The 18,904-nt window shown below is 35.5% G+C and overlaps 1 protein-coding gene and 1 pseudogene across 2 annotated transcripts in view; both read right to left on the reverse strand.

Moving 5' to 3' along the window:
- Nucleotides 1-594: 594 nt before the first annotated feature.
- OLFM3 (olfactomedin 3) overlaps nt 595-18,904 on the reverse strand; it is a 201,557-nt gene continuing 183,247 nt past the window's right edge. The window contains exons 5-6 of one of the 2 annotated variants that reach the window (XM_025932428.2): nt 8,335-8,441; nt 595-7,254 (exon numbers count right to left, since the gene is read on the reverse strand). In XM_025932428.2, the coding sequence (XP_025788213.1) occupies nt 6,577-7,254; nt 8,335-8,441 (785 nt within the window). In that variant the 3' untranslated portion in view covers nt 595-6,576. The remainder of the gene's footprint in view (nt 7,255-8,334; nt 8,442-18,904) is intronic. The other variant, XM_086717703.1, reaches the window with a different exon arrangement.
- Nucleotides 14,042-15,272, reverse strand: LOC147578207 (large ribosomal subunit protein uL24 pseudogene; annotated as a pseudogene).

Raw genomic sequence — 18,904 nt, forward strand, 5'->3', positions numbered from 1 at the left:
ATAACGTTAGCCCTCCCTTTTCTATAAGGATGTTGTAAAGCCTTACATGAAAAATAGAAATGAAATTGCCTTGAAAAACAGAAAGCAAAGCAATGGACAATGGAAAGGGTTCTTTTGGTTATGGTTTTTTATTTACTTTTTAATTTTTTAGTGAACATTTAAAAAAAATTTTTTTTCAACGTTTATTTATTTTTGGGACAGAGAGAGACAGAGCATGAACGGGGGAGGGGCAGAGAGAGAGGGAGACACAGAATCGGAAACAGGCTCCAGGCTCCGAGCCATCAGCCCAGAGCTTGACGGGGGGCTCGAACTCACGGACCGCGAGATCGTGACCTGGATGAAGTCGGACGCTTAACCGACTGCGCCACCCAGGCGCCCCTTAGTGAACATTTTTAAAGAAGGGCAAGAAAAGCTAATTGCAAATTAATTACACATTTTAGCCACTTTGATGGGCCAAACTTTACCTGAAGGGCAGAAATATCATATAAATATAAGAACTCATTACTTATATAGAGACATGTTTGGTTTCTTTTTCAGCGCATACTTCGTATTCCAAGAGTAGTTTCTAATGGAGTTTAATAAAGACACTGGAGAGAGAATAAAAATACTTTTTTATTATTTTGGTTCACATTGAAGTTGAAGCTAATGAATGTCTTAAGCTCTTGGGGGAGGGGAAGAGAAACTTCACTGACAGAAGTGGCACTGACTCTATTTGTCATGACTTTATAAATGTGACTGGAGTTTTTTTTTTTTTTAATAAAAAATCTTTTTATTTTTTATAGCTGTAGATTGCATGCATATCAATTACAATAACGTCTGAACCAAGGCAAGTGTTAGAACCTTTCGTTTTTGCTATTTCTGTGTTGCCGCAGTTGCTAATTTCAGAAGAGGAGTTTGCAGTTAAATTTGATGAAGCACACCACATCTGCTCAATTTCAGTCAGATTCTAATGGGGCTGCCAAGAGGCTGCGTTAGAATTAAAAAGAATGTTTTCCTGACTCAAATAGTTATAGGAGCCTTATAATAGACACTCTGGGTCACTGAATCTGGCAAGAAGGTGTCCTAAAGACTGGATTGTAGAAAAATAGTAAGATTTGTAAAATATTAAATCCCTTTAGAGTTCTTATAGAGAACAACTGAATCTTGAGTTCTGAGGAAAAAAAAATACTGATATTAGGATGTTGATAGAAGCAAGTTTTCCTCTCTGCTGAAATTCTTGGATTACAAGACAGATAACAGACATTCAGTGCTTGTCATAAAGATGTTAATAAATTTGGGATTAAATTAGATTGCATTGACATAGTGGTGATCTTTTGGGTCATGGTTCTTTGAGAATATGATGAAAGTTGTAAATCCTCTACATGAAAGAATGTATAGCCACATATAAACACTAAGTTTAGCACATGTTTTCAGGGTTCATCCATCCCCAGAAGTGTATCCTTAAACTCTGAGTTAAAAAAAAACACAAAAAAACCTTCTGTAATAGAGAAATATTAAGAAATATTTGATCTACGGATAAATAGGAACATAAGGAAGAGGTTACATTTTGTATGGGGATGGGATTGTGACATTCCATTCTTTGACTGAATTTACCATGGTAGGCTGCTTCTAAGAGAGATCTCTCTTCACTATTCCTCATTACATCACTTCCTACCCACCTCTGCCCTAGTAAACATCCACTCACTTTTATGACTTAAAGTATTTATTTCCTTCACAACAACTAGTGCAATCAGAACTTATTTTTCATTGCAGCCTGTTCTAACTAAAATTTAAGCACATGAAGACTTTGTTGACAACTGTATTGTCTAGCACACAGTTTTGTTCAGGAATTATTTTTCAAATAAACGAATAATGCAGTATTAACTAGTTGGAAAGCCCATAACACTATATATTGGTAATATATATGAATTCATGTGAAGTTAAGAGTGATACAGGGGCACCTGGGTGGCTCAGTCAGTTGGGCATCCGACTTTGGCTCAGGTCATGATCTCGCCATCTGTGAGTTTGGGCCCACCGTCGGGCTCTGTGCTGACAGCTCAGAGCCTGGAGCCTGCTTGAGATTCTGTGTGTCCCTCTCTCTCTGCCCCTCCCCCGCTCACATTCTGTCTCGCTCTGTCTCTGTCTCTGAAAATAACCTTAAAAAAAAAAAAAAAAGAGTGATACAAAGAGCTTAGCTGGGTGTGTCTTACCAAGCTCAATATGATGAATTTCTCTGACATGCTTAAATTTAAAATGGCTAATGTTTCTTTTAGTCAGTCTGTTTCTTGAGATGTCTTCAAGACCTTTGTCATAAATACTCATTTTTTGGAAATGTCTGCTGATAATGTGATACTTCCAGGTCTGGCTGCAGTAGGGAATGATATATTATGGCAATATTTTAGTTTATTTTCTTTAAGAAAATGGGTGCAAGCTCTTCTAGGCAGACTATGGCACTGGTAGGGATGCAAATTAGTACTGAACTGCATTTGTGTGTATGGTTTATCAAGAAACGTCTTGCAGCACTAAGGTATTCCTGATAACTTCTCCACATTTACCATGCTGTTTCACATCTGTAACTAGGATTAATGTTTTAAGATGGTTGTAGTTATGAAAGGTACTGTGTACTTTTGGCAAGGTACAATTCTATGTCGTTATATCGTTTCCAAGTTGTGTTTAATAATAATTTATACTTGTAAAGCTTATATGGCAATCAATAAACTGAGCTTCAAAGGGGATAAGTTTTCTGCCATCTGGTTTGACATTTTGGAGACAAAGCAGGCTCTAAACAGGATTAAAATTCCTCTAAGCGTAATGGAATTGTTCAACCCAAAGGGATAAACTGTATAACATAATTTTAAGATGGGAATCAGATAAATCAGCTTGGTAAAGTCATTTTGGGAGGCTTTCTTTCTGATTGGTTAAAGGGTAGAACAATTTTCTATTCAATAGACTGTCATCAGTTGAATTCATTATTTTATAGAAAAATAGCTAAAAGAATTTGAAGTTGGTTTTTTCTCCCATAAGCTAATGTTTTCATTGTATTTTTTCCAGTGTAAGCTCAATTCAAAAGAATATATTTTATAAAGCCCCCAGACCTTCTCTGGAGAGTCACTCATTATGAAAAAATTTTAGTTAAGAGATTTATTTATGCTGAGCTTGCTTAATTGTAGAACCAGAAACCGTTCCATGATCTTAATTTCAGTATGGATACAGCCTACTGAATTGAGTGATATTTAGTGCCTCTGAGCCTTTTGAGAAATGACTATTTCTAGCTATGAGCAGTCAGAGATTAAGGCTTGGTGTCATCCTATAACAGCTAAATTTTAATTTAATGCTCCCTGCCTATAGTGAGAGGTAGACCACTTTATAGTAGTTCTTCTTGTGGTCGACTTACCATGTGGTGATGGAGACGGCAAAGTAACTATCTGTAAATGTCCATTGTTTTATAGTGCCTTAGGAACTCAAGGTGTACATACCTTCCTTGTCAAGTCAGCAAGATGCCATTTTAAAATTCTGTTTACAAAAGTATCTGATAAATATTTTTAGAAGGCATAGCTTTTAGAAACTCTGAAATGTCTATATCTTTCATATTGATTCTAACTCAAAGGGATACTTTAAATTTTGCTATCAATTACATTCAAATTTAGCATTTGCAGAAATGATTTGGTAATCCTGAGTGGTAGGGAGACCAGTAGGATTTTTCTTTTTAATTTGTTTTTGGGGGAAAAAAGGAAAATAAAGGATTATAATATGTAACACTTACCTTAGTAGGAAAATACCTTTTATTTTTAGCAGAACATAAGAAAAACTTTATATAGTTACATTAAAAAATAATTCTTCTGTTGGAAAAATTTATACTTGTAAGTTTGGTAGATATTTTCCGGTATAAAGACCATTTTCTTAGGAATAAATTATTTCTGAAGACAGTGTTGCATTAGAAGGAGTACTATGGATTGCAAAAGATGAAATGACTGAGTATGGTGATAAAATCCAAAGATTATGAGTTTACGGTAAATCTTATCCAATTATAATGTTATATTTAGGCATCTACCATTATTTTCTTTTATCCTACATATTGATAATAGACTAAAACACTATCATTTTATGAACTAATAGATGTAAGTTTAGATAATAAGTGTTGTGATTCAAGTGCCACAAATCCAGATGTCATATAAACTCAATCAGACCATGATTCTGTTGTTACTTGAATGACATGGCAGTTTGTTAATGATCTGATTAATTCAGAAAATACCAGTTGCACAGTTCATTTAGGATTAAGACTTCTGAGCTCGGATTTTTTTACTGATTGGATTATGTAGGTGATTTAAAAATATTATTTCCCTCATAAAATTTGAGATTAAAAAAAAGTGATTAGAGTAAGTTCTTATTTCAGGCACAAAACTGATAATTTATTAAGAAAAATGCTTTTGAACTGTAAATGTTTAATGCAAATCACATTTTAAACTCTATGACAATAATAAAATCTGTGCTTGCCCTAGCAGCACATACACTGTAAATTGGATATGGTGATGAAACCTTACATAGAAAACAATAGAGTGCTTTACAAGCTGCACATCTCACAAAAAAGCTGTGATCATCCAGGTTTCAAATGTGTGTGATACTATATTACATCATTAAAAAAAAAACCAAAAACAAGTAATGAAGACCCAGATATCCATCAGAGGCCATCTCCTTAAAAATTCATTCATTTTTGAAATTGACTTTCTTCATACAAACTCTTGATATACAAAGTACTGGCTGATTATATTTGTGATGTGTATACAATGGCAAGTGAATCCCCTAAATTTTCTAACTCTCAAAAACAGAGGAGAACTCATATAAACATTTTGAAAGAGAAGACAACCTTGCAAAAGGACCCGAGTGGTCACTAAGTCATGCTAACTTTTTGTAGGCAAAAAGGAAAAGAAATCTTTGCTAAACTTTCACAGTCTCGAGAGTGAGTTATTTAATCCTATGACTTTGACAGTGAGATATTTGAGAAGTATGTTTTACTTGTGACATTTGAAATGAATTACTCTTAAGTGTTAGCATTTTTTTTTTACACAATGCTTTATCTGAATTATTATATCCTTACTTTAAAAGGAAGTTGTTAGTATGTACGTGTCAAACTAAACATTTACCACAATTTAAGTTATACATTATTTGTTATAGAATATACTTTTTAAGGTATGAAACCAACCCACACTAGTTTCTGCAAAACTGACTTAGGTAAGTATTCTTAATATATGGAAAGTACGTCCAAACTCAGTGAAATGTGTGATAAATACTGATTATGTTTTTGGAGTTATTAACATAAAATATTACTAAAGCTTTCTTTTTTGGTTACATTATTTTGCACACATAGCGAATCAGGGTAACAAAGGGTTGCTTTCTCATCTTGTTTTCTGAATTGTTTTTTTTGTACATTTAAACCGCACAGACAACTTCCAAGTCTTGCTATTTTTTTTCACACTGATATTGCCAGTAACCCTCTACAGCTCATAATGTAAATCTAGATGACATCACAGGAAGTTTCTAAGAGTCTTTTTTATGTGCTTCATGTACTTTCAGATTCCTGACACAAGTTGCAAGTTGTGTGTAAAAACTTAAGTTACAACACTATATATTAGGAAGAACAAAATTTGTTTAGTTGAATAATAAATGAGTAAAATCCAGTCAAATCCAAATTATCTGACTCTGTTGCATTTTTTGCGAGCGACAATAAGGGTTGCTTTCAGTGAAGTGAACAGAGTAACTCATCCTTACGGAATCAGTTTTAGCATTCAGTGTTAGTGGTCTGATAAACCTGGGGTAATATAAATATTCTACGTAAGGGATTTAGTTTGATTTTTTTTTTCTTCTGGTTTATAGTTTTAAATAAAGGGTTAAGTTGAAGATAAGTTTCCTTCTTGACCACACTTGAAAATTGGCCCATAATAATTACTGAGATTAAACTTCAGTGTATTTTATAAAAAATATTACTTACTTTCACAGAAGTGAAGAGATACAATTGCACAATGGTGGTTGCAATGGTAGAAATACATATTGCCGATAAAATGTTAGCAAGAGATTTAAAAATGACTGTACAGCACCGCATCAGAGAATTCTAGAACAGCAAAATGAGTACTATAATTTTTCCATATAAATAAAATCCTTAAATCTTTTTTAGAAATGGGAGGAAAGTGCTTTTTTTCCCCTAATTCCTACCAAAATATTTCCTGATGTAGAGCAAAAGACAGTAAAAAATGACGATTAAAAAAAAAAAAAAACATTCATGCATTTAAGCCATCATTAGTCTCTGACTCTAATATAAGGCAGATCATTAATCTTTTGCAAAACTATGACTTTAGCCATTTAAACTCTTTTTAGTGCTTTTCATGACAAGGACATGATAGGCCCTGTAAATTTAGGAGTTAAGATGTGTTTCCAACAGGCTGATTTAGACAGGCTCAGCTGTATTTTTGAAAAACCAACTTGATAATAAAAAAATGCTTTGGAGAAATGATGAGAAGTTCTAATAAAGGAACAACAGAAGGGATTCTATAGAGTTTATCACAAATGACACTGTTTAGATAAATGAAAACAAATTACATTTGCTTATGTGTCATCCTCAGTCTTAATGATGTGGAAAAGTGTGACATTGAACAGGACCTGGTGACCGTTGTTCCAGGCATAAAGAGCTCTATCTCTTGCATTGTAGTCAAGCATGGATATGTGAAAATATTGGTTATGAAAAGGAATGTCCGTGTACTCATATGTAGAGGTTTTGGTGGAATATGAGTAATACACCTTGGCTCCAGTTAAGTGGGAGTTGGTGACATATAGTGTCCCACAAATCATAAAAGATTCCCCTGCACTTCTTTTAGGATAGCCAGTGCTCCAGCTCTTCATCACCTCCAGGGTATCTTGGTTAAGTTGACTGATGACAATATTGCCTGCATTCTGGTTAGTTGCATACACAGCCCACAACCCAATTTCATCAGCCATTAGGTCGATATCAGAGAATCCACCCCATGTATAGGGGTAAACATTGTGAAAACCAGCATACTCCAGACTTCGTTGGGCAAGCACTCTCCCCATATCAAAGCTGTATTTGATGATGATGTTACTCTGATACTTGTTAAAATAGAGTGAGCCGTTGTAGACAACATGGTTAGTTCCCGCCCATTTGAAAGGGAGGTTGTATGTCCTTGATTCAGCCCCACTGACAAAGTCTGCAATTGATTTGTACTCACGAACAATTTTATTGTTAGTATAACTGTCCATGTACCAGACCTGAGGAAAAGGGGGGAAAAAATAAAAGGAGTGACTAAACTCTGTAATTTTCTGAGAATTCCAAAATAAAGACAGAGTCAACATATATTAATATCCCTGTTCTCAGGATCTGGAAACCACATCATCTTACTGGTGACCTCTTACAATGTGATAGTACTACAGGCAAAAATAGTGGCATTTTCCATGTGGAAAGTAAACTGACTTTACTGCTTTGAAGTTGATTTTCTTTTTGCCCTTTTTATTTATTTGACCATTCAGTGCATATGACTGAGTGAACTAAACACGTGTCAATGCAAATCACATCACTTTGTTCAGTTTTACAATCCGTGCAATGTGATAACTGCAAAAAATACCACCTGCAGCAAATTTATTCCATCTTTTGCCCTGAAAAATATATGGTCTAGTTTTACACATTTAATTTATTTATCCTTTATTGATACCATAGAAACTTCTAGTAATGCTTGTTCACTGGATCGCCTTATAAGTACAACTACTCTTTAGTGAAACTATTTTACTAATTTAGCTACTAATCTCATTTGGATGTAACCCTTGAGAATGTTAATGTAAACTGAATTCTGTAATAGACTGTAAGTAGAGCTGTGGTAGGTTTCCAGTATGTTGATTTGCCTAATACAGGCATTGTGAGCTTATGAAAATGCACCCCAAAAGTTTCAGTGCTATTGACTTTAAAATTACCTTTAGAATCCAGAGATGCTTCACCTTGTTTAGCAAATTGGTTAGCTCTTGAGTTTGTCATTTAGTGTTATTTTTTTTCTTACGCTAAGGAACAGGTTTTAGAAGGAGTATATAGAAAATTTTGTATACTTGTAATAAGCATTTTTTCCTAGCATAAAACAGACTATTAGAGCAATTAGACTGACTTGTGAATTGTAAGATGGAACATCTTACCAAAATAAGGTTGCTGTAGATACGCTACTGTTATCAAACTAAGAATACTTGCAAACAGTGTAACACTTTTCAAGTTGAAACTAATATTCCTGAAGAAAACAAATAGTGCAATCGATATAAAGTGCAAATAAAACATAATCCTAAGCAAAGACATTTGTGGAAGCAACATACTCGGTTATTTTTTTCAGATGCTAAAGGATCTGTCATCCAAGCACCAAATCGGGTTCCAGATGTCTTGACTGTAATTGGGCCTGTGATTTTCATCAATTTGCCACATGCTGAAATTAGAAAAACATAAACATGTTGGGTGAACATGAACAATGATTGCAACACACATACTTAAACCACAGTCAAACTCCCACCACACTCATACGATTTTCAAGAGTAAGATAGGGATCCTGAAACAAAGCAAAACCATGAGATTAATATCACATATTCTGAATTAATGATCATTCATGTAGGGTACTGTGCATTTAACTATAGTTTGAACCATGAGTACTTGGCTTTTTCAGGGCTCTAAATCTCAAGAATGGGTGTTTTAAAATGGGAAATGATTTGTACAATCTGGAAAGAAATAGTGAGGAAAGCCATTGTCTTTATACCACTTTAGCAGCTGCTTCATCTTAATAAAGAAGTCAGAAAAAATAAACAAATTTACCACGGGCCTGTTTACCTGATCACCTGCTCTCCTATCCCTCCTCCACCCCATGCCTTGAGATTTTGGACAATTTATACAGGCCAGAAAGAACTCTGTAAGCTGATTTAAAGTTTGTGTTGGTGAATGAGCAGCTCCTTTGAAAGATAGATGTATAGAATATACAATAAAAATTCAGTCTACCTGAAAGAGGTAGAGTTTTGAAGGGTATGCCTTGTGCAGATGGCAGGGCCTGATACAGCAGCCATTGAAGGTGCAAACAAACACAAAATCACAAAAAACTCAAGCCCTCCAGACCCTGTAGGCACATGCAGTGAAAGATAGAGTATCAATGTAATGCACATGAAAAATTAATGACTTTCTTGAAAAATTATATTTTTATCACCCTAAGTGTAAGATTTTAGGAAAGCTTCAGACTTCATAAATGCCAAAACATAAACCAAACAGAAACCCAGGCATTTTAAAAGACTTTATTTATTTATTTATTTATTTTTAATTTTTTTTTTTTCAACGTTTATTTATTTTTGGGACAGAGAGAGACAGAGCATGAACGGGCGAGGGGCAGAGAGAGAGGGAGACACAGAATCGGAAACAGGCTCCAGGCTCTGAGCCATTAGCCCAGAGCCCGACGCGGGGCTCGAACTCACGGACCGCGAGATCGTGACCTGGCTGAAGTCAGACGCTTAACCGACTGCGCCACCCAGGCGCCCCTTAAAGGACTTTAAATAGCAAAAATTAAAAGTGACCTTTACACATTGTGAAGGGCAGTATGAATGCCTATCAATGTTGATTGACCTTTAGTCTAAAAGAATATCCTATCCATTTACACCTCCTTTTCCCCCCTTTATGTTTTTTTTACCTACTTTTTCTTTGTTGTTCTGTTTGTTCAGTGTTTCTTCCACCCTTCTCTGCCTATCCTTGGAATTTATAAATTTCTAGTTAGTTCCTATTCCCATGTATTTGGAAGATAACAGATTCCTGGGGCCCCTAGGTGGCTCAGTCAGTTAATGATTGACTCTTGATCTCTGCTCAGGTCCTGATCTCACAATTGATGAGATCCAGCCCCTTGTTGGGCTCTGTGCTGACAGTGTGGGACCTGTCTGGGATTCTCTTTCTCTGCCCCTCCCCGGCTCTCTCTTTCTCCCTCAAAAATAAACAAACTTCAAGGAAAAAAAAAATTCCTAAAGCAAATCAAGGACATAACTAACTCTCTAGCTTGGAGTTTATTTTGACTCTTTTTTTCTCTATATATGCTTCTGGTAAGAATAATTAGTAACTGGCAGAATACTAAGCTGTTCAGGTAGGATGATGATGAGTGATAACATTATATTTTGTATTATTTCAGTGATAAGTGCAAATTTAATAATGTCTAACACTTCATGAAACCTGAATGGAATACATTTTTTTCTCCTTTTGTGAAAGAAATTAGATATGATGGCATTTTTATATACTTTATATAAATGAATTCGGTTTCCTTATACCTGATAAACTAGGCAGATAATTAAAGAGATTTTATGACATTATCTATATTGAATAGCAATTTGTTGGGTTAAACCTGTTTAGACTGTATCAACTCGATGTAAACATAGGAACAGTATATGGGTAAGTGGTATTAGTTTGAACTAGACAAAAACAAATGTATTCTGAATGAATCTTGTTGAGTATGTTCTCTGAAAGCACAGTAAATGAAAGTAATATGATCTTTAATGATGTCCTATGTAAATATTTCTAAGTTCATGGATGATAAGTGCATGAAAATCTCAAGTGAATTGAAATTGGAAGATACCCCATCTCCTGAAAAACACCACAGAACATATTTGCCCCCTTTGGCATGAATAATGAATTCTTATTAAACAAAATAGAAGTAGATAAATTAGGTAAAATACAAAAGTAACTCTGGCTTAAATATGATGGACTAATAAATGTTTTCATCTTCTTTCTTATCTAAGATCTAATTAAAATGATACTAAAGGAGAAACACACGGGTGGAAAAAAGCCCAAAGCAGAGAGAATGGTATAAGAGACAGTGGAGAAGAAACTTCAACCAATTTCTAAAAGGCAGAAGGTGATGGAGAGTGGTAATTAAAGATGTAGGATAAGATAAGATGCATTAGTGTCCAGGCAGAGGAGGCAAGTGCTAAGAAGGGAGCTGCTTTGCTTTGAAGAAGAGAAAGGACTCAGAAACGGTTCCTGTGAGGGTATTGGTGATATAGGGCCCTGAAAACAGGCCACCACTGAAAGCATGCCTGAAGAGCAGTTGATCCTGTCTTCATCCCTAGATCCAGGACCCCAGGAGGCAGTTTTAAAAAATCTACAAATCTGTGTTAAATACTTGAAAAGGATTAGGGCAACTAATGTAGGCATTGGAGCTCCAGAATGAAGGCTCTTGCGTTCTGACATTGGTAGTCTCCTACCTTACTCACTAGGGAATAGAGTGACAAGCCCTGCCTAAGTACAGTTTCCAAGTAGATTTATTGTTCAGATCTTTAAAAATGAATGGATAAGCAAAGGTAAGCATGCGTTTTCAAAAAGCTTACAACAAGAATAACTAAAAGTGCAGAGAAAACAGACCCCATAAGAAGAGAGATAATACAGAGAGAAGAGATCCTAGTATCTGTAGAGTTTTGCATACTGTAAACTGTTCACTGTAAAAGGAAAACACAAAAGAGCTACTGGCAATTAAAAATAGTACATTTTAAAAAATAGGTTGGAAGATAAACATTGGTCTCAAATAAAAAAGATAGACAATACAGAAAAAATACGGATGCATGTAGAATCAACCCAGAAGCTCCTACATCTGAAGGCCAAGTTTTTAGAATGAAAGGAGAGAGAAAAAGTAAATTATCAAAGAAATTATACAGGATATTTCCCTAGTTACCAACCTAAAAACAGGGTATCCTCTGCCCTTCAAAAGTTGGTGTTACCCCTAGAAGTGAGAATGGCATCACCAAACTCCCTGGGAGTTCATACTACCATATGGTTCCCTGGGAACCATACTTGGCATCTTACCATCAAGCTGCCATAGCTTTGAACTATGTCTAAGAGCATCCGTGCTTTATCTGGATTTATTTTGAGCATCTGTTAGCAAGATGTGCCCTAAGGGATCAGAAAAACCTGAGAGATTATTTTTTGGGGTCTGGAAATGCTTAGAAATTTCCATATACATTAATAGTAATTGCTTCTTTACTTTCTACCATTTTGGCTTTGGAAAGTTTTCATAGGAATTCTGTAGTAATCTGAGATAGTGGGGGAAACCTTTGTTCAGATTAAAAGGTCATGCCATAGGGGCGCGCCTGGGTGGCTCAGTCAGTTAAACATCTGGCTTTGGCTTAGGTCATGATACCTATGTTTGTGGGTTCGAGCCCCGCGTCGGGCTCTGTGCTGACACCTTGGAGCCTGGAGCCTGCTTCAGATTCTGGGTGTCTCTCTCTCTCTCTTTCTCTCTGTCCCTCCCCACCACATGCTCTGTCTCTTTCTTAAAAATAAACCTTAAAAAATTTTTATAAAAAGGTCATGCCCTAATGAATGGAAAAAGATTTGCTCTTAAAAAAATTACTGAAATTTTAGATTAATAATAGAGAAGACATTGGAACTTTTTCAGAGAAAGAATGGGAATTGGTCACGTGCAAACAGATGGGAATTAGACTGGCATTGGGCTTAGTGATACTGGATGCTGGAAGACAATAATCAGTTTATTCAAGGACAAAAAAATCAGAGGAAAATAGAGTAAGGATCTGGTCTCACCTGAAAACTTTCCAAAAGTTTACCTACAGTGTACTTTTTCTTAAGAAGTTACCTGAGGATATACTGTAACAAAATAAACAGTAAGCCAAGACAGGGCAAGGCATGAGATCAGGAAAACAGTAACTTCTTGCCCAAGAAGGACAACTGTGCACTAGATCTGGAGACAGATTAGTCCAGAACAAACATCTGCAGGAAGGAGGTCTCAGAAGAGGAATTGATACAGAAATATTGGGTGAGATCCTCTAAGAAAAGGTGGGTATAGTGAAGGCAATTACTGAAGTACATACGTAAAAAGAAAATTTATTTGAACTTAACTGTAGTAATTCTCACTTTTGAATGACACGGATATGACCTTGGACTTTTAGAGAAAAGGAATATATCAGAGTCCACCACTGAGCTCCAGAAGAACAACATGAACATGGTCATAATAATGACATAAATAACAAATAATAAAACTCATGTTTGGCTTGTAGAATCAGCCCATGAACTAATTACAGAATACTTAATACATATTTCATCTATTCTGTGATTATAGAAACAACAAAATGTTTCCAACCATGATAACCTAGAAGAATAAACTTCACACTATGAAAGATCTAAAAATTAGGAAAAGAGATGAAAGAAAGAATGGAGATGTAATTCACATCATACTTAAAAATAGGGTGTTAAGAGCTTTCCTGTAGTTGTTGAAAAAACAATAAAGTTGTAAATAGGAGGCTTGAAGTTACAAAGTTGCTAAGGGTTGAACTGTGAATAGTCCTAAAAGCATATAATGAGGAGACAAGGAAGTGATTTGGCTAAGTGACTTAAGTCTGCATTTTGCAGAGCAAAAGTCAGTAAATGTTGTCCAAAATTGATTAAAAAAAAAAAAAAAAGGAAAAATAAACATAGCATTAGAGGTCTGGATTTCACCACCTGAAGCCCTAAAGTTAAACTGAAATGTGGTTGCTCCTGGAGAAAGGAGGCTTGCTTTTTATTCTAAGCATATAATTTTCTAGTCATGTCCATACAGTAATTAAATTATAATTTTAAAAGTTAAAACAGTTGCAAAAACTTAATATTAGTCATTAAATTTAAAAAAGTAAAAATCACATCTATATATGTGCTATTGAAAAATAATTTCCAGGTTTTTAAATGCCTTGCTTCCATGCAAGTTCAGGAAGTAGATGGAAATTGAAGATAGAAATAGTCTCCAAAAATGAAACCTGTTATTATTCTGATTTTTAATTAGGCTTTAATCCTGTAAGGACCAGATTGAAATTGTGTTTTTTAAACTTGCATCTCCTTCTCACAATGGACATGGCAACCTTTCCCTCTAATTATTTCAATCCTAAAAAATTAGGATCCTTACCAGGAATTACATTCATCAGTTATTTCGTAGAGAGGTTAAAAGTTAATAGGTGATTACATTTGTTAGTACATGTGTAGGAGCTGTACTAAGAGGTATTATGCATGTAATTCAAGGAGAAATGGTGTGCATTTTATTTCAAACTAATGACTATGACCTAGGAAAAACATGACCCACTTTGCACAGGAGTCTAAAATTTCTTGGAAAATATCTTAGTTTTATTTTTTAACAGTTTTTATTGGAAGTTGTATATAAGATTACTTTTTTCCTGTACCTCTCAATTGTTTCTTCCTTATATTTGCCCTCTTCCTTTCTTACTTGGTAAGATTTAGCTTTATTATGTTCGAGAATCTTTATCCACTTTTAGTCTACCGATAAGCACCTTGCTAGTGTGAGTGCCCACACGGATAGTTGTGCCATTTGCCTCTCGCACTGTACTCATTCAGGGTAGGTTATATATTTCTTCCTGTGAATCTGCACTTCTTTGCCAATTTGCTGACCTTATGTAGTGTCTTCATACAACCTGCACCTTATCATCTCTTTGTAAGGGCATGGGTTGAACATTGTACTTCTGTCTGAGCTTTTGGGAAGAGGGGAAGACATAGTCTTCCTGCTGATGTGTGAAGGTGCACTGAAATGCCTTTTACAGTTCCTGCTGTAGTCAGAAGTCACAAAGGGATTCAATTTCATTTTGGCCACTGGCATTCAGTGATGGCCACAAAAGGGAAGAGTGAAAAGTATCTTTTAAAGATGAATGAACTTTTGAAAAAAAAATACCTGAAATCTCAGAAGTCAGTTAAAACTTAACTGGATATAGATCAGTATAATGTCTCCATATGAAATATGAACATAATGGAATGTTCATTTCCATAACACCTTATATCCGGAGGAAATGGCCAAGTGAAAACACAGTAAGAAGTTATACTGATCTCAAATTGTATTAACACTGAAAGTGAATGGAGAATTTATAGTTACGGAGTTTGACTTAACATTTTAGATGGCCAGACTATATCGTTAAAACTCAGAGTGAGATTTTTAACCTTTATCAGCAAAGTCACCTCCCCTAACATAGGTCTACTGCCTGATGACTGAAGCACAGTTTGGACAAAGCAGGAGTCAATATATGCCTCAGATATGTGTGTATTTCATATGCTGATTCATTTTATGGGTGTGAATGAGCCTCTGGACTCAGTTTATGTAACATAGCTTTAATATGAATTGAGTTGGATAGATAAAAGCTGTATAAGAACTATATTTGGGACTAGGAATCATGCCAAGAATCTCATATAATCAACCTTTCCCAAAACTGACAGCACTTGGGGTGTCTTGGCCTCTGTGGTGTCTGGATTTACCCAGCATTGTATCCATATGGCAGAGGGATACTGCTGAGCCTAGATCACTTAGATGAGGAATTAAGATAGAATTTACACCAGGACTTAAAAGCTTCTGACACATAAACTAAAAATGATTTGGCTTTCTTCTTGTAGCAATGGACATTTTATCTAAATACATTAGAGAATAAAATTAATATTTAATATTTATTTATTTATTTATTTATTTATTTATTTATTTATTTGAGAGAGAGAGCAAGAGTGGGGGAGAGGGGCAGAGAGAGATCGAATAGAATCTCCATCCCACAACCCTGGGATCATGACCTGAGCCGAAATCAAGAGTAAAATGCTCAACGACTGAGCCATGCAGGCACCCCCAATATTTAATATTTAAATGTAAAATAATTATTCATTTAACAACCATTTCCTGAGAGCTTAAGTACCAATACTGTGCTAGGTACTGGGGATATATGGGGAACAGGGAGACAAAATAGGGCCATATGTTGTAGCTTCTCAAAATACCATTGCTTATCCTTCCCATTTCTTATTTTATTCTTTTTCTTTTTTCAATCAACAGACAAGGAAAGTTAAAGACGTTATTTTAGACTAAAACTACATTGAGAGGAAAAGGATGTAGTATCAAGTGCACTGAATATCTGTTGATATTAAATAAGAATTCTAGAAAGCCAGCCCTGAGTACTAAAATTTATAATGGCACTGTTTCCATTAAGATAATCCTCCTTGAAATTTATCTCATTTTAAACCACATTTACCTTTAGTTTCCTACAAAACATACCTGTTAACTGTCAAACATAGAAACAAGCAAGTTCAGTTAGTTTCCCATGTTTAATTTTCTATAAAAAATGTGAGGGTCTAAAAGGACACATTTAGCAATTGTATTGATTAGACCTATTTGGTCTTACATATGTGTCTTATTGGTAGTTGTCTGTGTGAAGGAAACTTACCTCTATTATTTAGTAAATCAATACAATTTTGTAAACTTTGAGATTTCAGTGAATGGTTTTTAAGTTAGAGATAAACCGTTTTTTTTTTTTTTTTAATGTTCTAATGTTTGTTTTTGAGAGAGAGAGACAGAACATAAGCAGGGGAGGGGCAGAGAGAGAGGGAGACACAGAATTCAAAGCAGGCTTCAGACTCTGAGCTGTCAGCACAAAGCCCAACTCAGGGTTCGAACCCATGAACTGTGAGATCATGACCTGAGCCGAAGCCGGATGCTTAACTGGCTGAGCCACCCATGTGCTCTCTGATATAAACCATTTTAAAAATATGCATGTGAAACCATGTAAGCTCTGGTTCCAAATAAAGATAGTTTATATATAAGTCTCTGGCCAGAGATATTCCTGTGAACATTTATGAACTTTGTGTTTTACATTCTTTGATTCTTCTGCGTGACTCCTCTCTCCATCATTTTCCTCCATGTCGGTCACCTATTAGCTATCTCCCATCTGCCCAGTGACTCACAGTGTGCAGTGCCAGCCTCTATATTCCTGGTGCCACCTGCGTTTGACCTGGATCCACTGTAACTTCCCATCGCACAGTGACATTCTTTGAGTAAATGAAATTTTATAGCATTAATCTACAAAGCACACTTCAAGTGAAAAATTAAAATCCTAAAGTTAAAAACATTTTAAAATAATAGCTTAAATGAGTTATTTACTCATTCATTTCATTAGTCATTCATTTATCAAGCTGAGATTTAATGATCATGGAGCACTGTTCCTATGTACTAGAATTTCAATGGTAAGAAAGAAAAGACACCTTTTTTTCTGGTGAAGCTTCCATTTTGATGGGAAGAAAGAGGACAAAAGAAAGAAGCAAATAAGGAATATATCAGGTAGGAAAAATTTTAGTGCAGATATTTAAATAGAATAATTTGATAGTGACTCTGGGGCTGTTTTAGATTGGATGAGTAGGGAGGACCTTTCAGAAAGGGTGATACTTAATCTGAGATCTAATTGACAAGAAGCCCTGAGACCATAAGTTGAAGGAAAGGCCATTCAGACAGTGGATCAGCTAGGAGAAGGCAGCATCTTAAAGCTGGGGGTATGAGTTAAGGAGTCTGACTGTCTAGATTTGGATCCTGATTCTATCACTTACTCTCCAGGGATCTTTTACAGTTTTTAACATCCTAGTGTCAAATGGATAACAACAGTAATAATATCTATTTCACAGGGTTATTGGTAAGTTTAAATTACACACACACACACACACACGTGAAGATACACACGTGTGTGTGTGTGTACAACTTTAAAAAATGTTATTCTTACTGTTTTTGCAGAGGCTCTATATCTGGGCATACTTGGTGAGCAAGAGAAGCAGAAATTAAAAAAAAAAAAAGGCCAGTGTGTCTAGGGCACACTTGGAAAAGTAGAATAGGTTGGAGAGGTGTTCCAAAAAATAAACTTTTGTAAAATCAGAATATTTGTATTTTATTCAAGCTATGATGGGAAGCTATCAGAGTCGTAAGAAGATGGGGGGAGTGAGAGTATGTGAGCTACATTTAAAAAAGATCACTCTAGCTAGTATAATGGAAATTAATTATAGAGGGAATACAGTATAGGCAGAAAAGACCAATTAAGAGATTGGCTCATTTGTCCAGGTGAGAGATGATGGAAGTGGTGACGGGGATAGAAAATAGTAGATGGCTTGGGTTATGGTTTTTTTGGGATAAAGTTGATAGGACTGGCTTCAGAAGAGATGCTAGGATGTAAAGTGAAAAGAGAAGCTGAAGAAAACCTTAAATTAAAAAGATAGTCCAAGATAACATCCAAATTTTGGCTTGTTCAGCTGGGAAGATTGTAGTGCCATTTACTCACATGAAGTGATTAAAGAAGAAATGGGTTTGAGAGAGAAGATCAAGAATTCAGATTAAGTTGTTCATGATTAGTATGCGTGCCAGTGGAGGTGTAAAGAAGAAAATATAAAAATCTAGGGAGCAGAGACACCCTTTGAGACACAGTTTTGAGAGTCTAGTGAAAGGCAGAGGCTAAATACTGCCTTAGAGGGAGGGTATATACAGAAAAGACAAAAGACATTTAGAACAGAGCTCTGGGGCATTGCAACCCAGCAAAAGAGCCCCAAAGAAGCTACAAATGGGTTAAGGGAAGAAAAGACAACCTTTTAAGAAGGATGAAGTTCTGACTTGGGGGGAATACCACTGAGATATCTAATAAAAATAAGATAAAAAAAATGACCATGGAAGTTAGTAACAAGAAGTCACTGGTGATCACAAGAAGCAAATGAAGACAGTGTTAAGAACAGAAGCTGGATCACAATTGGTTTTGAAGACTGTAAATCAAAGCTGCACTATTGAAGATTCTTTCAAAGGAGAAGCAACAGGGAGATGGGGGTGGAGAAATATTGGGCCATGGGAACTTTTTATTGTGCTGGTGCTACTGTTTATTACTAAAGGCAAACAAACTTTTCTTAATCTAGTAGAGAGGGAGAAACTGAGATGGAAAAGAGAATAAACAAATGAACCCCATGAGTGGATGGTGGTTTAATTTATTTAGGCACCATGAGTAACCATGCTCTGTCCTTCTATACTTTTTTTTTTTTTTTTTTTGGTTGGGGGAGGGGTCTGTGTTTTTACTTCCACAAATTCCCAGAAAATTTCCAAGGAAATGTTGTTTGTGTAGTATA

Source organism: Puma concolor, chromosome C1 (genome assembly GCF_028749965.1).
Source record: "Puma concolor isolate L17-30 chromosome C1, mPumCon1.1.hap2, whole genome shotgun sequence".
Taxonomy (NCBI): Eukaryota; Metazoa; Chordata; class Mammalia; order Carnivora; family Felidae; genus Puma; species Puma concolor.